The 24,614-nt window shown below is 35.3% G+C and overlaps 1 protein-coding gene across 2 annotated transcripts in view; it reads right to left on the reverse strand.

The window, feature by feature from the left end:
- Positions 1–2,100: 2,100 nt before the first annotated feature.
- The window catches only part of CFHR5 (complement factor H related 5), a 33,713-nt gene continuing 11,199 nt past the window's right edge, over positions 2,101–24,614 (reverse strand). Inside the window, exons 4-10 of one of the 2 annotated variants that reach the window (XM_003823081.4) lie at positions 17,835–18,011; positions 16,191–16,373; positions 15,889–16,068; positions 13,804–13,980; positions 9,482–9,664; positions 7,299–7,481; positions 2,101–3,658 (exon numbers count right to left, since the gene is read on the reverse strand). In XM_003823081.4, the coding sequence (XP_003823129.4) occupies positions 3,462–3,658; positions 7,299–7,481; positions 9,482–9,664; positions 13,804–13,980; positions 15,889–16,068; positions 16,191–16,373; positions 17,835–18,011 (1,280 nt within the window). In that variant the 3' untranslated portion in view covers positions 2,101–3,461. The remainder of the gene's footprint in view (positions 3,659–7,298; positions 7,482–9,481; positions 9,665–13,803; positions 13,981–15,888; positions 16,069–16,190; positions 16,374–17,834; positions 18,012–24,614) is intronic. The other variant, XM_063598056.1, reaches the window with a different exon arrangement.

Below are 24,614 nucleotides of genomic sequence, written 5' to 3' on the forward strand. Positions count from 1 at the left end.
CCCTTAATGGGTATAATTTAATGTTTTTTTTAGTATAATCACAGAGTATTACAACAATTACCACAATCAACTTTAGAATATCGCCTCAAAAAAGAAACTCTGTACACTTTGGCTATCAGCTTCTAACCTCTCTTCCTTAGCTCCAACCCTAACCAACCACAGGTCTACCTTCTATCTCTATAGGTTTGCCTAGTCTGGACATGCCATAAAAATGGAATCATAATATGTGGTCATTTGTGACTGGCTTCCTACACTTAGCAGAATATTTTCAAGGTTCATCCATGTTATAGCATCTATTATTACTTCATTCCCTTTTCATGCCCAAATAATATTCCATTGTTTAGATATACCACATTTTGTTTACCCATTCATCAATTGATGAGCATTTAGATTGTTTCCTCCTTTTGGCTAACACAAATAATGCTGCCATAAACATATGTGTACAAGCGTTTTTGTGGACACATTTTAAAAAATTTATCTTGGGTATGTATCTAGGAGTAGACTGCTGAGTTAATGGCAATCCTATTGTTTAACTTTTTAAAAAACTGCAGGTTGTTTTCCAAATTGACCAAACCATTTAATATCCCCACCAGAAGTGTATGTTGCTTCCAACTTCCTTGACATCATTTGTTATTATCTGACTTCTTGATTACACCCATCTTTGAGGGTGTGAAGTGTTATCTCACTGTGGTTTTGATTCATATTTACTTAATAATTAATGATGTTATACATCTTTTCATGTGCCTAATTGCAATTTATATATCTTCTTTAGAGAAATATCTATTTGAATCCTTTGCTTATTTTGAAATTGTCTTATTTCTCTTTTTTTCTGTGTTGTAAAAGTTCCTTACATATATTCTAGATACAAGTCCTTTATGACATATGTAATTTTGCAAATATTTTTTCCCATTGTGTGAGTTCTATTTTCCTTTTTTAATAGTATCCTTTGAAGCATGACATTTTAAATTTTGAGAAAATCCAATTTCTGTACTTTGTATTTTCTTATTTGTGGTTTTGGTGTGATATCTAAGAATCCATTGTCAAATCTGTAGTGATGAATATTTTAAGTCTTAATTTTTACCTGTATTAGTAGTCATACTTTTAATAGATACTTTAAAAAAATCTTTTTTGTTTTTTGAGACAGAGTCTCACTGTGTTGCCCAGGCTGGAGTGCAGTGGCACCATCTTGGCTCACTGCAACCTCTGTCCCAGGCTACTTAAAAAAACCTTCTGACCAAAAATATTTTAACTAAGAAATGCTGTGTGAAATACAGGAATATCTAAAGTATAATTCTAATACTTCCTGTGTAGTATTTTCCCAAACTATGGTACATAAAAAAATAATAAAGTTGTTGCATGAAATCAGCATCATGACCAACATGGTCTTTATACCCATCTTCTATTGCCTTGTTCGTTAGTGACAGTTTTGATCACTCTCTTCTGAATATGAAAGTAATATATGTTCAAAATGAAAAATATGAAATTTGGGACAACGTGAAGAATTTGAAAATATTCCTCCCTCCCTCCCTTCCTCCTTCCCTCCCATCCTTCTTTCCCTGCTTCCTTCCTTCCCTCCTTCCTTCCTTCCTCTCTCTCTCTTTCTTTTTCTTCTCTCTCTCTCTTTCCCTTCCTTTCTTTGTTTCTCTGGGACAGAATCTTGCTCTGTCACCCAGGATAGAGTGCAGTGGCATGATCTTGGCACGCTGCAACCTTTGCTTCCCAGGTTCAAGTGGTTCTCATGCCTCAGCCTCCCAAGTAGGTGGAATCACAGGTGTGCACTACCCTGTCTGGCTATTTTTTTGTATTATATTAGAGACAAGGTTTTGCCATGTTGGACAGGCTGGTCTTGAACTCCTGGCCTCAAGCAATCCACCTGCCTTGGCCTTCTAAATTTCTAGGATTACAGGTTTGAGCCACTGTGCCCAGACTATTTTAATTTTTTAAACCTAAACCACATAGAATTATTAAAGCCATCATTTTTATTTCTCTCACTCTTTTCTTCTATAACCATTTATACACATCCAGATAATTCTGTATATGCAATTTTGTAACCTAATAATTTTCACCTTTTTGTATATGTACATCACCTCTTGACTAGATTAGAAACTCCACAGAAAGACTAGTTAAAACTTCAAAGTCTATTCTTTTGGCTGGGCGCGGTGGCTCACGCCTGTAATCCAGCACTTTGGGAGGCCGAGGTGGGCGGATCACAAGGTCAGGAGATCGAGACCATCCTGGCTAACATGATGAAACCCCGTCTCTACTAAAAATACAAAAAAATTAGCCGGGCATGGTAGCGGGTGCCTGTAGTCCCAGCTACTCGGGAGGCCGAGGCAGGAGAATGGCGTGAACCTGGGAGGCGGAGCTTGCAGTGAGCCGAGATCGCGCCACTGCACTCCAGCCTGGGCGAGAGGGAGACTCCGTCTCAAAAAAAAAAAAAAAACAAAAAAACCCCACTTCAAAGTCTATTCTTTTACAGCAGATAGTGCATTTAATACTTTAAGGGGTATTTAGTATTGGATAGGTAGCTAGACTTACATTAGAGGATTTATAAATATTTATTAATACTTGCTACAACCACAAAAGTTGACAGCTTTCGCAGGTTTTTAAGTGATAATAACATGAAGATAGAGACTAAAATAACATCTACATTTCCTTTTAAATAACGTTAATTCAGAAAGTTTCAAAGTTATCCTATAATTTGAGACAAACAGGAGGGATTAGATGAATTAAGTACTGAAGCGAGAACATTTACTGTTTCTGTGGACATTTATGAATAAAATTCCCCATGTTGTGATTTGCCCAGGAACAATATGAGTTTCTCCTGTGGTTTGAATGTGTCCCCGAAAGTTTACGTGGAAACTTAACTGCCAATGCAACAGTGTTGTCAGGTGAGATCTTTAGAAGGTGATTAAGTCACGAGAGCTCTATCTTCTTGAATGGATTAATGCCATTATCATGGGATTGGATTGTTATCTCAGGAGTGGTGTCTTTATAAAGGATGAGTTTGCCCTCCTCCCCGCCCCCGCCACTCTGTCTCTCTCTCTTTTTCTCTCACTCCCATGTACATGCTCTTTTGCCACGTGATGCCTTCCACCATGTTGTGATGCCTTCCAGCATATTATGATGCTTCGAGAAGACCCTCACCAGAGGCAGCCCCTCCATCTTGGACTTCTCAGCTTTTAGATTTATGAAACAAATAAACTATTGGTTAGAAGTTACCCAGTCTGTGATATTCTGTTATAACAATGTAATATGGACTAAGACACCCTCCTATTAAGTGAAACATTGTTCTCTCAGCTTACAAATTTCTAAAGCTCTAAAAACCCAGAGTTCTAAATAAAACTGAGTTAAACAACACCTGAAAGAATAAAAGAAGTAACTACAGAATTGGCTACATAATGGCTACTTTTAGCATAGATGGATGTTTGAAGAATATATTCAGGAAAATTATGCTTGCTTCATTCACATATAGGATATTCAAATTTCCCTTCCTGACAGATTGCTCGAAATGGTGGTGATGATATCATCGCTTTATGTGGGAATTTACACTGGAATTCAATAGCATCCCCTGTTTTTGCATAGAGTTTTCCATCGTTTCTCCATTTTAACTGTATGTTATTTTTGTTCATGTTTTCTTCAGATACCACACATGGATCTGAAAGAAGAAATGGTAAAATAAAATAAATAAATAATAATACATCTTTACCTTTCATAGAATAGTGAAATTGCATTTAAGAATATTTTGGAATTAAAATGATGAAAAATATTAATATTTATTTAAAAAATAATATTTATTGAGTTATTCTTGGTACTGTTCTTAGCACTGTGTATGGGCTACATATGAGGAAATGAATGCTAAGAGATTTTCTCAAGGCTACACAGTTTAGTGAGTGTTTTGAGCCAGTATGCGTCCTGCCAATATGAGTTCAGAACCTGAGCTCTTAATTGCTATACTTTACTAAAAATTCTACCAGCATGAATGTTGTTTGTTTAGATATCCCTTTTTATAATGTAATTATTTGTGAATCTTAACTTTTGTGAAACCTTGATTTCTGTAGAAAAAACAATGTTATCTTCTTCCCTGACCCCAGATATCACTCACTCTTTCTTAAAATCAGCACTTTATATATATATTTATATATATCTTATATATAATATATAATACATAATACATAATATAATGTGTATATATAACATACATTTATATGTATGTTAATTGTAATATATGTACATTAATTGTATACATGTTACATACAATTTATATCTAATGTAATGTAATCAATTTATATCTAATGTATAAATATATATCTGTATATTATGTATAATATATGGATTATATATAATGTATAATATAATATATTATACATAACGTATTATATGTATATTATATGTATACATATATGTATACATATATTATATGTATATGTATCATGTGTATATAAGTATACATATATTATACATACATACTTATGTATATTTAGATATATGTTACATATGTATATGTGTATACATATATGTTAAAATATATGTAATATGTAATATATTTATATTACATATACACACATGTATATGTAATTATACACTTGTATGTATATTAGAGTGCTTAACTCTCCACATCCTTGCCAAGTCTTTATGTTATATACTTTTTTCTTTTTGCCGATCTCCTAGTTGAACACTGACACTTCACTGAAATTTTATGTTCGTGTAGACAAGCATTCTTTCATGTTTGCCATATGTTTTTCATTTTCTGTTTATGTACCTTACATAATTTTTATACTGAATTTTGATTGATTTGTAAAAATTCTTATGTGTTAAGCACCTGAGAATATTCTCCATAAATCAAGAAATTTTGAAGTTATCTTTAACCCCTCTTTCATTTGGTTCCTGTTTTTTACCTACTAATCAAGACTCTAATCTATCTCTGCCAGGGCCTTAAACAATTTCCCTATATTGCATGTTTTCTCGGTGTAAAATAACCACATGTTCTTAGTCAACTGATAATTTAAAAATACTACATTGGGCCGGGTGTGGTGGCTCACGCCTGTAATCACAGCACTTTGGGAGGCTGAGGCGGGTGGATCATGAGGTCAAGAGTTCAAGACCAGCCTGGCCAACAGGGTGAAACCCTGTCTCTACTAAGAATACAAAAATTAGCAGGGCATGGTGGCATGTGCCTGTAATCCCAACTACTCGGGAGGCTGAGGCAGGAGAATCGCTTGAACCCGGGAGGCAGAGGTTGCAATGAGCCAAGATCACGCCACTGCGCTCCAGCCTGGGTGACAGAGCAAGACTTTGTCTTGAAAAAATAAAAATAAAAAAAGATGCTATGTCAAAAAACTGCTATTAAAAATATGTAATGGCTCCCTACTTCATTCAATACCCATGAACCATCCAAATAAATTTATGTCTGGTTTTGGAAAAAATTATATCTTTTTTTTCTGACGGAGTTTCACTCTTGTTGCCCAGGCTGGAGTGCAATGGTGCAATCTCGGCTCACTGCAACCTCCACCTCCCAGGTTCAAATGATTCTCCTGCCTCAGCCTCCCGAGTAGCTGAGATTACAGGCACGTGCCACCCATGCCTGTCTAATTTTGTACTTTTAGTAGAGATGGGGTTTCTCCATATTGGTCAGGCTAGTCTCGAACTCCCGACCTCAGGTGATTCTTCCTGCCTTGGCCTCCCAAAATGCTGGGAATACAGGCGTGAGCCACCATGCCTGGCTGGAAAAAATTATTTCTTCAGAGCTGTCTAATCTTAATCTCCTATCTCATGGGAAATAAAATTATTTTACATTTCATAGTTAGATCATGTTTCCTTGAATTTTCCATATATCTATGAGGGTTTTTTTGCTTGTTTGTTTTCGTGATTGTGTGTTTGTGTTTGTTATTGTTCAAAATACTGTTTCTTTTTGCTAGAATGCCCTTCCCACAAACTCTGATTGTCAACATGGTACACACTTTTTAGGTTACAAATTTTGTTCTTACTTTTCTTTTGGAAATTTATTTTATGATCACTGGCCATGATAATTTAAATTATTGGACCATCTAAAACTTGGCTGTACTTAAAATATTAGATAATGGCATTTTTGTCTATCCATCAATCACTCCAAGTTAAATCCTAGAAGTTATCTTTGAAACCTAGTTTTTCTTCATTCTAGCAAAATTGTTCAGATGATACTTCTGCCTTATACTAACTCAACACTTTCTGAGTTCAGTTCCCACACAATTTTAATGATATCCTGGGAGAGGGGCTCACATAGAGTAGTGGTTTGAAGCACTGTATAGGCCATAGTGGCATTGGGGTAATTTGTTACTACAGAAGGTGGAAGAAAGAGACATCATCAGAAGGATGAATTTTCAAGACTATAACAAACTTCTGGTCTAGCCCTGTGAGGTATTGGGCAATAGTGAGAACTGTTGCAGGAACAGATCCTTATTACCATGGTGTCTCTTTTGGACACCAGAAAACAGAGGGGTTTATGGAAATTCCAGTTTTCTTCCACTTATTATAGAGTAAACTGACGTTCATGCTTTTCCCATAATTGGTGTTATTAATTCGCCCCATATCTTTGTATTTTGTCCCTTTTAGTTTGTCATGACCGATAAAAGAATCTCCTTTTAAGCCCTAAAAGTGAATCTCCAAATTTTCATAAGGAGTCTACGATGTTAATTTTTTTAATGCCACAAAGTGCACATGAATTTGTGGAAACTTAATATGTATATTGGCATTATTTTGTAGTAGAAAAAAATAGGGTGAAAAGAAGGGATAGTGAATATTTGGAAAGTGGCTCAGTAACTCTTCCAGATTTTCTATCTCTCCTGCTAGAAATTCTGCCAACATGCAAGTAAAAAGCCATGTCAGTATTAGTCAACTAGGTGTTCTACTAGGGAAGGCTTTCAGGTTTACAAGTAGAACCTTATATAGTATTAAATGACAGTTTTCCTAGACCAGTGTTTTTCAAATGGTCTCTGTGAGAAGTTCTCAGTTAGATGCTTATAACATGAAACAATTTAATGGTGTGCGAATAGGCCCCATAAATAGCTTTGGACTCTACAGAATTTCATAATGCACCTTATCACATGTAGGTCTTTAAAATTTTATTTATAGTTTTTAAATAAATTTTTCTCACTTTGCATAAAGCAAATTTTTCAAATGTTTCTTTGTATGTATTTACATTTGACAGGAAAGATTTTGACTGAATGAAACTTAAGTAAGGGTTATTCTATGAAATTAGTCCATAAAAATTACATTATAAATATTAAATCTCAGACTCCAAGAGAATATTAAGAACTCACCTAGGCATCTTGGTGGTTCTGACCACTGTTTATTTCTGCATGTTACAGTTACAGAGCCCTGGAGTTTATAGAAGGACTGGCAACGGTACGTCACTGTTGACCCTGGAGGATATACTGATAATGGGAATGAGGTGGTATCTCCATTGCTAATAGATGGAGGGGGCCCACAATATGCAGTAGACTCTGGAAAACAGCATTTATTTGTTGAGACATTATGTTAGTTTAAACAAAATAATATAATGAAGCATCATGTATCATATCTTTAATATAAGGTGTCTGGAAATTCAAATAATTAATTACAGTATTTCTGTCATAAAGTCTGATTCAAAACATATTGTAGCTCCTTTCATGTTAAAGTGAAATTCATATAAAATACTGGGAATACTTTTTATTGAAGGCAGGAGAGACAGGTGAGTAAACTTCTGGTCTAGGTTCCTCCTCCACCCCTTAATATTCAATTGTCACTTAAAGAGGAAAGGTAAAAGTAAATAACTTTCTTACTGTTTCTAGTCTCAGGGTAATTATTACTTTATGCAAATAGCATATACCAACTAGTATATGATCATAAACTTGTAGTTTTACTGAAAATGAATTGCAGACACACTCTTCTGCATTTACTTTTTTGATACCAAATAATATTGTAGGCATCTTTCCCTATCAATAAATGTTTCAACTTCATGCTAATTAAGAGATTTTGGGGAAAACTAAAAAAAGTAACAACTTCATGCTAAGATTGGCTGGAATACGTTCAATTGTACTGACTGATCTCCCTTTATATATCACCAAGAACATAAATATGAAATCACTAAGTAATCCTATCCCAAATTGCTTGTACATCCTCTAGTTTCATTGAGTTACTGTCCTTGCTTTCTCAGATTAACTTCTTCATGATGACACTAGATTCTTTCACCTTTAAACTAGTAAAGGATCCTTCTTCATGAATTATCTCCTTTCTTCTGTAACATCAATGTCTCCCTTTCCACTTAATCATTCACCAACCTACAAACATGCTGAAAATGTCACAATTCAATAAGGTAAAATTTCACTTTCTCCATATCTTCTATCCGGTAACTGCCTCATTTCTCTATTCCCTTTCGAACACATTTACTTGTTTCTCATCCTCCATGATCTTACTTAATCACCCCACATTCTTTCTTGAACACACTGCAGTTACTTACTCACCCCCTATGGAAATATCTCTAGGCAAAATTACCAATGGTTTTTATTTAGATAAATAGATTGTTCAATTATCAGGCATCTTGTCCAGCTCTAAGCACTCTTTGCCATATCTGATGTTTTGTCAAGTAATATTTTGAAATATGTGCTTTTGAAATGCAGCCATGTAGCACTTAATTACAAGAAGATATTCTGAGAAATGTGTCATTAGGCTCTTTTTTCCTTGTGTGAGCATCATGGAGTGAGCCTACACAAACCTAGATAATGTTGCCTACTACACACCTAGGCTATATGGTGCAGCCTATTGCTCCTATTGTCCCCAAACCCCTGGCTGCAGACCAGTACCCTCTGTGACCTCTTAGGAACCAGGCTGCATGACAGGAAGTGAGAGGCAGGCGAATGAGCATTACTGTCAGCATTACTACCTCCTGTCAGATCAACCAAGGCACTAGATTCTCATAGGATCTTGAACCCTATTGTGAACTGCACATGCAAGGGACCTAGGTTGCATGCTCCTTATGAGAATCTAATGCCTGATGATCTGAGGCAGAGGAGTTTCATCCTGAAACCATCCCCCAACCTCCTCAGTCCATGGAAAAATTGTCTTCCACAAAACATGTCCCTGATGCTAAAAAGGTTGGGTATTGCTGTCCTAGGCCACAAACCTGTACAGCATGCTACCATACTGAATACTATAGGCCATTGTGACATGATGGTAAGTATTTGCATATCTAAACATATTTAAACATAGAAAAGGTACAGTAAAAATATGATAGAAAAGATTTTTAAGAAGATGTAGAAATTTCAAACTTGTTTCTTCTATGAACACTGTTGGAGATAACTCTTAGAGAAACTTTTTTAAATGACAGAATTGGTTACTTAGCGATTTAAGGCTTTGGGGTACAGTGCAACAGATTAGTCATAAGTTCTTGTTTCTTTCTTTAGATAAACCAAAGGGGATTAATAACCTCTTTTTAAGTGAAATTACTTAGAAATAAACTACTAACCAACACAGCGTGGTAATGATTGCCATCGTCCATCTTTACATACAATTTCTTTTGCTTCTGGAAGTAGATAGTTTTCTTTACAGAGAACAGCTACTTTTTCTCCATCCTGATAATTCACTGTGGTTGTCATATTCTGAGCATTAGGTATCTGAGGTGGCGGTGGGCAGAATTGTTCCCTTTTTTCTACAAAATATTGGAATTAAATTATATGATTAATAAAAGTTAAGTAAAAACAGCTCAATAGGGTAGTGTTTCAGGAAAATGGAAGATTCAATGACACACACACACTATGTCTCTCTATCACTTTCTCTTTCTCTCTCCCTATATATAAATGTTATAATAACAAATATTTTTTGTGTCACTATAGTTTACAGTTTAAAAAGCGATTCTTTTTGTTATAACCATTAGTTTAAAATTTTTCAGATGCTCTCTTATATCTCCTGTTCATTATTCCTGTCAATTCTCTTGTATAATTTACAAACAAATTTCTTTAATTTTTTTCTAACTAACCCATATGATTCAAAAAGTTATGTACATTGATTTAAACAATTTAAAACTAAAAATAAAAATGACAACAATCAGAAATAACTATGACTTCCCCTAATAACTGAACCCTAGATCTCAATAAAGGATTTCCATGACTTGCATTTTCTTGTAAACATGAGAATGGCTGGTAATGAACATAACTGGAATGCCTCTGTTGGACTAGGAATTAAATTCTTTTTTGGTTGCTTGGCTTATTCTTAGGGAAAAGTTTTAAATGGTCAACTTGGATGCCAAAGCGTTTTCTAAACCTCCTGACCTGGGCTCATGCCCTTACAGTGATCTCCTTCATCTCATGTTTTTCCAGAGTGGTGGCTACTGTCTACTAACACTTCCCTTCAAAATGGTGGGAATTGAACAATGAGAACACATGGACACAGGAAGGGGAACATCACACACCGGGGGCTGTTGTGGGGTGGGGGGAGGGGGGAGGGATAGCATTAGGAGATATATCTAATGCTAAATGACGAGTTAATGGGTGCAGCACACCAACATGGCACATGTATACATTTGTAACAAACCTGCACGTTGTGCACATGTACCCTAAAACTTAAAGTATAACAATAACTAAAAAAAACATATTCAGTGAAAAAAAAAATTATTACATTGAAAGTGCTATTTTTTTTCCTCGCTATACTATTTTCATTTAAAAATCAAGACAGAAGAGTGCATATCTACTCTTTCCTGGTTTAGCTAGATTAAAAAAATATAATAATTATATACAACAGATCTTTAATAAATTATTTGAACAGAACCTGAGGTCAGTATAAAATAAGCCAAAACATACATATTGTCTAAAATAGGAATTTTATACTGGATTTTTCCTTATTTTCTCAAGGTCAGAAAGGCAAAATAGTGCAAATCTAAACAGAAACTGTTTCTGTGGAAATCTAGATAGATATCTGGGACTGGGGCCCACTGATGCGTATTTTATGTTTTATATGACTTGTCCTACTTATTTACTGGTTTAAGGAAAACGTGAACTTAAAGTACTTAGTCCCAGATGCATCTTATTCTAGTCAACCATTAACAAGACCAGTCTTTTGTGATCAGTGTTGTTTCAGTAATTAACTGCAAAAGAAAATAAAATTAGCCTGATATTATTATTGTTAGTATACATTTTTGATTAGCAAAGTTTGGTCATGAGTTTGAAGAAAGTCTATGAGAAGCACATGAAAAGAGGATATCAGGCACATTTGATAGATAGATGGGTCAGTTTTCAATATTATTTATTATTTAGAAGCTCTTCTACTTAGATGTCTTATTACCTCTTTGTTTAGGTATTTTGTAAACATTTTGGAAACTAGACATTTTTGTTGTTTATGAATTTCTGTTTGGTGGTTTAAGTATTTTTATTTAAATACATAGTCACAAAGATGAATACTTATTGAGTATCATCAAGACTCTTTTGAGTGAGCCTCAAGGCCTGTGCTGCCAATCTAGGGACTCAGCAGTTACCTGCTATGAGCCTCCTAGATGTCCCAGTGCCAGGAAATAGGGAAGCTGAAGGTGTCTGTAATCTCAAATGTACAAATAATAATGAGAATTTCATCAACAAAGTCCCAACTAAGTGAGTTAGATATTCAAATATCACGCATATACTATTGTTTTTATATTTTAGGTAAAAAGAATATTACACATAATGATCTCAGTTGCCCACCTTACTTTCCTTTTAGAATTGGACATCTGTTTAGAAATTTCTGCCTAGTAAAGACAGAGTCTAGTTGAAACAGCACTGATATAAAAATCTGGAAACAAGTTCCAGTCTTGATTTTGACCAAATAACTTCTTGAAGCCATGTATTTCTGATGCATAAAATGAGAAATTTTATTATTTTTCTCAAGAACAAGCAAGGTGTGTAACAAATATTTGCCACCTAATAACGTTCTTACCTAATTTCCAGACTACTAGCTACCAGCTCTTCTCAAAACTTTAAATAAGGCTTCTTCCTTATTTTGATACCTATGACTCATAGTATTTTCCTTCTCTTTATGCTTGTAATTTATTTATTTAAAAAATTGAACTCATATTATTATTCCCTGTATTTCAGTTTTCATCTACTCTTTGGTTGTAGAAATGTTTATTTGTGTATGCACACCATTCTTGATTAGAGTCAACTCATTTAGACAGCTCTGTTTATTAATCTTTTCAAAACATTAGTTTCATATCTTGGATTAGTTGGAAATACAAGGTTCTATTTCATTTTCTTCTGTTTTTACTTTTATTATTTCCTTTTCCTCCTAATATCTGAATTCATTTTCCCCCTAGCTTTTTAGGATATACATATATATTATATATATACACACACACACACACATATATATACACACATATATACATATATACATATATGTGTGTGTATATATATGTGTGTGTGTGTGTGTATATATATATATATACTTTTTCCCAAAATAGATAAGTTTAAGACTATGAATGCCACACCATTCTAAATTTTGGTTAGGTTGCATCTCATAGGTTTTACTACGTATCCTTGTAATTATAACATAGTTCTTAATATTTTAAACATTACATCACTAGGTTATTTGGAAGTAAATTATTTCCTTACCCAAAATGAAAGGTAAGGAAGTGGATAACTTTTTATACACTTTTAATGTTATTTGTTTGTGGTTACACAAAGTCATCTATAGGGCTTTAATATTTGAAGTTGTGAGAATTATTTTGGGCAGAATGACTGGCCAATTTAAGTAAACATTTCATGGACACATAAAAGGCTTCAAACTTCTTTCAACTATCAGAATATTTCTCTTCCTCAAATAGCAAAAATATATAATGAAATCAAATAAAATATTTTATAAACATAAAAATGTTCCAGTTGCTTTAAACAAATTGTAGTTATCTTTTTGAAATCCTTATGTATTTAAGTTTAAGAATATATTCCAGTATTTTTCCTCACAATTTCTAATGACATCACACTTTTTGCTATAAATTAGTATTTTATATCATTAATGTATATTTTATATGATTTCTTTCAAATTATGACCTTGTGTGTAAACTCCTATCCTTCCTGTGGTTGCAAATTTCTTTATTTTGGAATCATTAGTGAATTATATTGGTATATAGAATGACTGGTTGCCAGTTACTTTCACTAAGCACTTTGAAGAGATTACCCTATTTTCTTCTGCTTTTGACGTTGCTGATGAGAAGTCTGCAGCCTATCTTCTCTCTTTTATTGTCATTCCTTTATAAGCACTTTGTTTTCTCTAGTTCTGGTTTATTTTAATCTAATATGGTGCCCCATTTTATAATTACTTGTAATTTATAATCCTATTACTCAAAGTAAATGATTTGAATATAAGCCTTCGAGGAATGTGAGACTTTTTCTTAGGGAAATAATTGATTACTCAAATATATTTTCTTTCTCAGCCTACTTTTTACTCAGCCTATTGTCTGGTCCAGAATTGGCAATATCTGTTAGTTTTGTTTCACAGTGCATAATTGGGGTTTTAATTGTTTCTTAATGTCATTGAAGATTAAGTTTTGTTCTTTTTTTACAGTTCTTTATTTCTTTTTTTCTTTCAAGGTTTTGTGAGACTGTAATAGAGTAAAAACAGCTTTACTCTCTCATCTTTACCAGAAAGCCAAGGCTTTTAAAGAATAACATTAGTCTGGAAAGAGTATTATAACTAGTTTCTAACTTTACTATTAGCACATAAATTATATGCCACAATAAATATTTAATTTAAAAACATTCTAATTTCAAAATAATTTTTCTTGTAAAGAAGCAACAAGATCAACAAAATGTTTTAAACAAATCTTACCTGTGCAGTGTAGTTCAGGATTCCATTTCCCGTTTATACAGACTGAGTGCCTGTATCTGAAGATGTCTGAACATCTGTAACGTATTCTAGATTTATGATTAAATTCTTTCCCAGATAGCTTGAGTAATGTTTTTATATTAACTCCTGCTATTTTGCACTTCTTAAGTTGGTGTGTTGCTATAAAAAATAATATTAAATAGAAACTAAACAATTATGTCAATAAAATATCTGCAATATTAATAGCATAATTATGTTTGATGCTTTTAAGCAACATCACAAAACTTATTCTTGATCTCATTGCACAAAATAGACAATGCTGTTGGAATAAGAAAAAATAAAACAAAAAACTGTATCCCATCTTTGAATGACAGGAAAGTAGGTCAGAAAGTTTTCTGGGAAATGAAAGTGCAAGATAGGTTTTCCTAGTGGGAGTTTTGACTGAAAGATAGTTCTTAGGAAGCTACAAATGAATTGTTAGAGGCTCTGAAAATGTACACATGTATGATTGTTTTGCACTAAACTATCTTAAATATCTTCAAAACATTTAAATAATAAAAAGAGGCAACACATGGGTAAGTCTGTAGGAAGCAAAGCATCAGTAAGAGATAGATCTGGGTCCCCCTTGAGGTTCAATGACTCACATTTCAAAAGCTCAGCAAAAAGTCTGACTCAGTAAGTCAGAGTATTCTCAGGGGAAGAACTCACTGATAATAACACAACTGAGCTTCAGAACATAAATTCCTACTAAGCCTCTTGCTTGTCTAAGTAGTTCTCATTGTTACATTTTTTTCCCATTTCCCATAAACATGTAGATAGTTATGGAGCCTTTTCCTTAGTGTGTAAAAGGATGGGATAATGAGATATGGAGTGTGCTCTGCTACTTCTATGCTTACAGGTGTTTTTCTGCAATAGTTTCTATTTTTAATTCACCCCATATGGGGCTAGAGGTTGATATTTATGTACTCCTTGCATAAAAGTTGATGACCATGAAGATATATGATCTACATCTTCCCATAACAGCGTTCTGGCTCCTGGTAGTGGAAAACATTCCCTCACAATAGGTCATCACGGATGGCCACTGACCAGGTATTTGCTGGGACAACGGGTGGCAACACCTACAGTAATTTTTCCCAGCAATGGGTGGGCCAGTTGATTATCCAAAAGTCCAGGAGATGGAGAGAGAGGCGGTTCTGTTTCAGATTCTGTAAGGAGGAGAACAGCGGCGGAAAGTCTGCTTGTCTTTAAAGTTCAAAATTAGAGGCTTTAATGTATTGAGGTTGCTAGAGATAGGACAAAAGAGGCCAGGATCTGAGGGTGTCGGGAAATAAAAAACCTGCAAGTACTTAAGTGTCAAGGCTGGAAGTCCTGAGGCTGCAAGGTAAGAGTAGAGCACACAGGCTGATAGACTACTACTACTTACTACTTACTACTTACTACTTCTGTGGAGGAAACCGACAAACTAAGTAGATAATTAGGAATAGAAATAAGAGAATTATGGGACCAGAAAGACCAAGGATCATGCCTAGTTCCTGGGTCCTAGTCCCCTACTCTTCTTCTATGAAGGGATTCCAAACACTCTGGAATTTAATAGAACTCAAGCTACATTGTTATTTTTTAGGTTGTTCTATCTGGAACATGCTGAGGTAAAGACTGAGTTAAAGCAATGAAATAAAAGAAATTAAATTGCCATCATTTGTAGAAATACAATATCCAAATTAAATATTAGAACTAATACAGAAATTCAACAAGGTTACTGGAAACAAAAATAATGTATGCAATTAAATCACATTCTTGCATATAGAAAGTATAACTATTCAAGCATATACGTTAATAAAAGTTTCCATTCATCATGCCAGAAAAATCCCAAATAAATTGGTGAAGAAATCTGTGCAGTAATAACAAGAAATTCATAAAACCATATGGTAAAGTTTAATGTAAGACCTGAATAAATGGATTGACGTATTTTACTTTGGAAGGAAGAGTCAGTATCAATAAAATTGTAATTCTAGCCAGATTTATACACTTTATACAATCCCAATCAAAACGATAAATAATCAAATATAAAGTTTAGGAATGTTTTCTCACCAACACATATAGGAAGCTCTGTCCATATTCCATTAATACAGGTAATCATGTTATTTCCAATCATTGCATATTCATTTATGCAATTCACCTCGACTGAAACTCCATGTTGATAGGGAGGGACAGACGGCTGAACATAACCATACTCGAGTTCAGGTATGTATCCACATGTTTTCACTTGTTCTAAGAAAATGTAATAAAATGAGTGCTTACTCTGAAAATATTTTAAATCTGTTTACATGTGTATTTATATATAAGTGCAAAGTAATAGTAACTGTCCTGTTTAAATGTTAATATTTATTTACCAACACAAGTGGGTAAAGTTGTCCATTCTCCATCCACACATTGTATTTTCTTAGGCCCGTTTATTATAAAATTAGAATTGCAATCATATTCCACTACTTCATTGTGTCCATATTCGTCTTTTCTTATCTCCTTAACTTCACCATTGGAGAGTTGAGGAGGTGGACCGCATGATCGTACTTGTCCTATTATAAAGAAACCATAAATAATGCTTAAATGGTCTTATAAGTATAGCAAAATGTGGAGTTACTAAATTTTTGACTTAGAAATTAATTGCCTTTATATTGCACTTCTATTTTTGGGGACATGTGTTTTTTGCAGTGTACATAGTGTATTGACTGCATTCGTTTCCTCAATTATTGACACTTTTCATGATGAACAATTTTGAGCAAATGAAAGGAGAAAGAATGCATAATGAACACTTATAAACTGATTACCTAGATATAAAAATGTTACACTTTGCCCTATTTACTTATTTTTTGTGAAGTAATTGAAAGTAAATGACAGTGAAATTTTAGTCCTAAATTCTTCAGAATGCTATCTCATAAAGACATTTGCCTACATATACAAAATATCTTTTTACATTTCACCAAATTAATAATATTTCCTTAGTACAATCTTATATCCTCTCTATATTTAAACATCCTGATTGTCCATCTTTCCCAATATTTTGTAGGCTGTTTATTATAATCAGGATATTAAGTTGTACCCTTGAAGATTTTTAAGTAGGTCAATAATCTGAAAGTTATATAAAAGTAAATAGTTATCAAATATGTGATATAATATACATATGCAATGTATAGTTATAACTTTTATTAATATCTATAAATACTTTGATATGGATTGGCTGTGTCCTCACCCAAATCTCATCTTGAATTGTAGCTCCCACAATTCCTACGTGTTGTGGGAAGAACCTGGTGGGAGGTAATTGAATTATGGGGCGGATCTTTCCTGTGCTATTCTCATGATAGTGAATAAGTCTCACGAGATCTGATGGTTTTATAAAGGGAGGTTTCCCTGCACAAACTCTCTTCTCTTGTCTGCCATCATTCGAGATGTGCCTTTCACCTTCTGCCATGATTGTGAGGTCTCCCCAGCCACGTGAAACTGTGAGTCCATTAAAACTCTTTCTTTTGTAAATTGCCCAGTCTTGGGTATGTGTTTATCAGCATTGTGAAAAGGGACTAATACATACTTCAAATAATGTGATAAGCCATTTTTGATAAAAATAGTGCCATCTGAAGCAGGTATAAATCATCACTGTTTTCTAATGAATAATTCGTATATGCAATGACTTATTTTCTTAATTACTTAATAAAATATAACATTGTTTGTACAATATTTCTAAAAGGTATAAATTTTTTATTGAGCTAGATGGAAAAATCCTAAGATGTCTCAATTCCAGCTACTATATTTTGACCTATAAAATCCTATTATGTATTTTAAAACACAGAAGTAGAATTACTCCTTGATTATGGACACCTAAATAATCTATGCAGCTCAATTACTATAGAACTGCATCCTTTCTCCTTTGCCATTTTACCACTTTGTCAGATTATAGATGTAATATAAGCTCCAATAAAAATATATGGGCATTATTATAAAAATCAAATTCTTGTTTCATCACTTCTAAAATAAATACTGACCTTTGCATGTTGGAAAGTTAGGTGACCACCCAAATTGGTAACATTGAACTGAATCTGATCCAACTCTTATAAGATTTTTTCTGCAGGAGAATTTCAACACATCTCCAACTTTGTAGCTTTCTTTTTTTGGCTGAGCATCTACATTGGCTTCTAAAATTGGAACATGACATTCTTCTTCTAAAAATAAAATTAAATGAACATATGTGAATTTTCATTGCAGAAACAAATTTAATGTGTGCTATATAAAAATAAGATGCAAGGGGCTTCATATACAGAGTATAAAATATATTCTTGCCTTCGAGAAAACATATAGACTAATTATTTATACCCAACAAATATATCTAAGACCCCTCAGGCAAATTGGGAAACTGTATATAGCAAGGTAACATTTTCTATGAGAATCTCTTCAGGATTGTAGTAAGAATGTCCTGTGAAGTTACTCATACAGTAAATTATTTAATTTGTTTAATTAGCAATATTAGTTCTAATTTTATTGTTTAATAAATAAGTTTAATAACATTATTTGTTTATAATACAGAATAGGAATATTTTTTTCTCACTAAATCACAAAAAATTCCTTCAAGTAATGAAATAAAATTGCAACATATTTAATTATTTTTGTAAAATAAAAAAAATGATGTATAAAAAGTAGATATGTGGGCCTGACATGGTGGGTCATGTCTGTAATCCCAGCACTTTGGGAGGCCAAGGTGGGCAGATCACCTGAGGTCAGGAGTTCAAGACTAGCCTGGCCAACATGGTGAAACCCTGCCTCTACTGAAAATACAAAAATTAGCCAGGCATGGGGTGGTGGGCGCTTATAGTCCCAACTACTAGGGAGGCTGAGGCAGGTGAATCACTTGAACCCAGGAGGCGGAGGTTGCAGTGAGCCGAGATCGCACCACTACACTCCAGCCTGGGTGACAGAGTGAGACACTGTCTCAAAAAACAGTAGATATGTGAAACACCCAAACAGGATACAACTAATAAATGTTAAGTTGAAGGGAATATTTAAAAGCAGATTATTCCCAATTTTACAAAAGGGTAACTAAATATCAAAGACTTAAAAAACCCATCTAGGTTTTTTGAATCTTTCCCTTATACTCAACTCTATCACTAATATGTTTGTAAAAACTAACTCATTATGAATATATTCTGATTCAATTAGAAATAGATATGTATATGAATATGTGTGTTTTTCTCATTTAATAATCTTTCATTAATGGCTAGTTTATAAAATTATATATTAATTCTTGTGTAAAATAAATAATTGACATTCAAGACAAAAATAATCTGAATAAATCAAGCATACACAAAAATAAAATTGAAATATGTTCTAACTAATAATCTCATAAATATTTTCAAACTAGCTAGTTTTATATACTGTTATTGGCACTTTAATGTATTGATCACAGTTTACTTGAGCAAATCCCAAGAGAATGTGTCTTAATTCACTAAAATAAAATGTGTATCTCTAAATCTCTGTTTTTTATTCCAGTATTTTGCATGACAGTTCTTTATTGGTTGTTTATAGTCTTTTTTAAACTAATTGTTAAAAACAAAATGCCATTGAAAATAATTGATCTTGATTCTGTTCCAAGATGGCCGAATAGGAACAGCTCCGGTCTGCAGCTCCCAGCGTGATCGATGCAGAAGATGGGTGATTTCTACATTTCCAACTGAGGTATCTGGTTCATCTCACTGGGACTGGTTGGACAGCGGGTGCAGTCCATGGAGGGGGAGCCAAAGCAAAGCAGGGCATTGCCTCCCTGGGAAGTGCAAGGGGTTGGGGGATTTTCCTTTCCTAGCCAAGGGAGGCCCTGACAGACTGTACCTGGAAAATCGGGACACTCACACACAAATACTGCACTTTTCCAGTGGTCTTAGAAAAAATAGAAGTGCAAGGGGTTGGGGGATTTCCCTTTCCTAGCCAAGGAAACCCGTGACAGACTGTACCGTGACAGACTGTACCTGGAAAATCGGGACAATCACACACAAATACTGCACTTTTCCAGTGGTCTTAGTGGTGTGTCCAGTCTCCAGGACACACCAGGAGACTGTATCCTGTGCCTGGCTTGGCAGTTACCACGCCCACAGAGCCTTGCTCACTGCTAGTGTGGCAGTCTGAGATCTACCTGTGAGGCAGCAGCCTGGCAGGGGGAGGGGCGTCTGCCAATGCTGAGGCTTGAGTAGGTAAACAAAGCAGCTGGAGAAGCTTGAACTGGGCAGAGACCACTGCAGCTCAGCAAGGCCTGCTGCTTCTGTAAACTCCACCTCTGGGGGCAGGGCATAGCTGAACAAAAGGCAGCAGAAACTTCTGTAGACTTAAATGTCCCTGTCTGACAGCTCTGAAGAGAGCAGTGGTTCTCCCAGCATGGTGTTTGAGCTCTGAGAACGGACAGATTACCTCCTCAAGTGGGTCCCCGTCCCACGTGTAGCCTAACTGGGAGACACCTCCCAGTAGGGGGACAACTGACACCTCATACAGGTGGGTGCCCCGCTGGGATGAAGCTTCCAGAGGAAGGAGCAGGCAGCAATATTTGCTGTTCTGCAATATTTGCTGTTCTGCAGCCTCTGCTGGTGATACCCAGGCAAACAGGGTCTGGACTGGACCTCCAGCAAAATCCAACAGACCTGCAGCTGAGGGACCTGACTGTTAGAAGGAAAACTAAAAAACGAAAGAAATAGCATCAACATCCACAAAAAGGACATCCACAACAAAACCCCATCTGTAGGTCACCAACATCAAAGACCAAAGGTAGATAAAACCACAAAGATGGGGAGAAACCAGAGCAGAAAAGCTGAAAATTCTAAAAACCAGAGTGTCTCTTCTCCTCCAAAGGATCATAGCTCCTCACCAGCAATAGAAGAAAGCTGGACAGAGAATGACTTTGATGAGCTGACGGAAGTAGGCTTCAGAAGATTGGTAATAACAAACTTCTCCAAGCTAAAGGAGGATGTTTGAACCCATCGCAAGGAAGCTAAAAACCTTGAAAAAAGATTAGATGGATGGCTAACTAGAATAAACAGTGTAGAGAAGACCTTAAATGACCTGATGGAGCTGAAAACAACGGCACGAGAACTACGTGATGCATGTACAAGCTTCAATAGCTGATTTGATCATGTGGAAGAAATGGAATCAGTGATTGAAGATCAAATTAATGAAATAAAGAGAGAAGAAAGTTTAGAGAAAAAAGAGTAAAAAGAAATGAACAAAGCCTCCGAGAAATATGGGACTATGTGAAAAACCAAATCTACATTTGATTGTTGTACCTGAAAGTGAGGGCGATAATGGAATCAAGTTGGAAAACACTCTTCAGGATATTATCCAGGGGAACTTCCTTAACCTAGCAAGGCAGGCCAACATTCAATTTCAAGAAATGCAGAGAACACCAAAAAAATACTCCTCGAGAAGAGCAGGACACATAATTGTCAGATTCACCAAGGTTGAAATGAAGGAAAAAATGTTAATGGCAGCCAGAGAGAAAGGTTGGGTTACCCACAAAGGGAAGCCCATCAGACTAATAGTGGATCTCTCGGCAGAAACTCTACAAGCCAGAAGAGAGTGGGGGCCAATATTCGACATTCCTAAAGACAAGAATTTTCAACCCAGAATCTCATATCCAGCCAAACTAAGCTTCATAAGTGAAGAAGAATTAAAATCCTTTACAGACAAGCAAATGCTGAGAGATTTTGTCACCACCAGGTCTGCCTTACAAGAGCTCCTGAAGGAAGCACTAAACATGAAAAAGAACAACCGGTACCAGCCCCTGCAAAAACATGCCAAATTGTAAAGACCATCTATGCTAGGTAGAAACTGCATCAATTAATGGGCAAAATAACTAGCTAACATCACAATAACAGGATCAAATTCACACATAACAATATTAACCTTAAATGTAAATGGGCTAAGTGCTCCAATTAAAAGACACAGACTGGCAAATTGTATAAAGAGTCAAGACCCATCAGTGTGCTGTATTCCGGAGACCCATCTCACGTGCAGAGACACACATAGGCTCAAAATAAAGGGATGGAGGAATATCTACCAAGCAAATGGAAAGGAAAAAAAAAAGCAGGGATTGTAATCCTAGCCTCTGATAAAACAGAATTTAAACCAACAAGGATGAAAAGAGACAAAGAAGGCCATTACATAATGGTAAAGGGATCAATTCAACAAGAAGAGCTAACTATCCGAAATATATATGCACCCAACAGGAGAACCCAGATTAATAAAGCCAGTCCTTAGAGACCTACGAAGAGACTTAGACTCCTGCACAATAATAATAGGAGACTTTAACACCCCACTGTCATTATTAGACAGATTAATGAGACAAAAGGTTAACAAGGTTACCCAGGACTTGAAATCAGCTCTGCACCAAGCGGACCTAATAGACATCTACAGAACTCTCCACTTCAAATCAGCAGAATATACATTCTTCTCAGCATCACATAGCACTTATTCCAAAATTGACCACATAGTTGGAAGTAAAGCACTCCTCAGCAAATGTAAAAGAACAGAAATCACAACAAACTGTCTCTCATACCACAGTGCAAGCAAGTTAGAACCCAGGATTAAGAAACTCACTCAAAACCGCACCACTACATGGAAACTGAACAACCTGCTCCTGAATGACTACCAGGTAAATAACAAAATGAAGGCAGAAATAACGATGTTCTTTGAAACCAAGGAGAACAAAGACACAACTTACCAGAATCTCTGGGACACATTTAAAGCAGTGTGTAGAGGGAAATTTATAGTACTAAATGACCACAAGAGAAAGAAGGAAAGATCTGAAGTCAACACTCTAAGATCACAATTAAAAGAACTAGAGAAGCAAGAGCAAACACATTCAAAAGCTAGCAGAAGGCAAGAAATAACTAAGATCAGAGCAGAACTGAAGGAGATAGAGACAACAAAAGCCCTTCAGAAAATCAATGAATCCAGGAGCTGGTTTTTTGAAAAGATTAACAAAATAGACAGACTGCTAGCAAGACCAATAAAGAAGAAAAGAGAGATGAATCAAGCAGATGCAATAAAAAATGATAAAGGGGATATCACCACCGATCCCACAGAAATACAAACTACCATCAGAGAATACTATAAACACCTCTACGCAAATAAACTAGAAAATCTAGAAGAAATGGATAAATTCCTCGACACATTCACCCTCCCAAGACTAAACTAAGAAGAAGTTGAATCTCTGAATAGACCAATAACAGGCTCTGAAATTGAGGCAATAATTAATTGCCTACCACCCAAAAAAAGTTCAGGACCAGACAGATTCACAGCAGAATTCTACCAGAAGTTCAAAGAGGAGCTGGTCACATTCCTTCTGAAACTATTCCAATCAATAGAAAAAGAGTGAATACTCCCTAACTCATTTTATGAGGCCAGCATCATCCTGGTACCAAAGACTGGCAGAGACACAACAAAAAAAGAGAATTTTAGACCTATATCCCTGATGAACATCGATGTGAAAATCCTCAATAAAATACTGGCAAACCAAATCCAGCAGCACATCAAAAAGCTTATCCACCACAATGAAGTTGGCTTCATCCTTGGGATGCCAGGCTGGTTCAACATATACAAACTAATAAATGTAATCCATCACATAAACAGAACCAATGACAAAAACACTTGATTATCTCAATAGATGCAGAAAAGGCCTTTGACAAATTTCAACAGCGCTTCATGCTAAAAACTCTCAGTAAACTAGGTATTGATGGAACATATGGCAAAATAATAAGAGCTACTCATGACAAACCCACAGCCAATATCATACTGAATGGGCAAAAACTGGAAGCATTCCCTTTGAAAATCAGCACAAGACAGGGATGCCCTCTCTTACCACTCCTATTCAACATAGTGTTGGAAGTTCTGGCCAGGGCAATCAGGCAGGAGAAAGAAATCAAGGGTATTCAATTAGGAAAAGAGGAAGTCAAATTGTTGCTGTTTGCAGATGACATGATTGTATATTTAGAAAACCCCATCGTCTCAGCCCAAAATCTCCTTAAGCTGATAAGCAACTTCAGCAAAGTCTCAGGATACAAAATCAATGTGCAAAAATCACAAGCATTCCTATACACCAATAACAGACAGACAGAGAGCCAAATCATGAGTGAACTCCCCTTCTCAATTACTTCAAAGAGAATAAAATACCTAGGAATCCTATTTACAAGGGATGTGAAGAATCTCTTCAAGGAGAACTACAAACCACTGCTCAGCAAAATAAAAGAGGACATAAACAAATGGAAGAACATTCCATGCTCATGGAGAGGAAGAATCAATATCGTGAAAATGGCCATACTGCCCAAGGTAATTTATAGAGTCAATGCCATCCGCATCAAGTTACCACTAACTTTCTTCACAGAATAGGACAAAACTACTTTAAAGTTCATATGGAATCAAAAAAGGGGCTGCATTGCCAAGACAATCCTAAGCAAAAAGAACAAAGCTGGAGGCATCAGGTTACCTAACTTCAAACTATACTACAAGGCTATACTACAAGTAACCAAAACAGCATGGTACTGGTACCAAAACAGAGATATAGACCAATGGAACAGAACAGAGGCCTCAGAAATAACACCACACATCTACAACCATTTGATCTTTGACAAACCTGAGAAAAACAAGAAATGGGGAAAGGATTCCCTATTTAATAAATGGTGCTGGGAAAACTGGCTGGCCATATGTAGAAAGCTGAAACTGGATCCCTTACTTACACCTTATACAAAAATTAATTCAAGATGGATTAAAGACTTAAATGTTAGACCTAAAAA

The sequence above is a fragment of the Pan paniscus genome, chromosome 1 (assembly GCF_029289425.2).
Source record: "Pan paniscus chromosome 1, NHGRI_mPanPan1-v2.0_pri, whole genome shotgun sequence".
Lineage (NCBI taxonomy): Eukaryota > Metazoa > Chordata > Mammalia > Primates > Hominidae > Pan > Pan paniscus.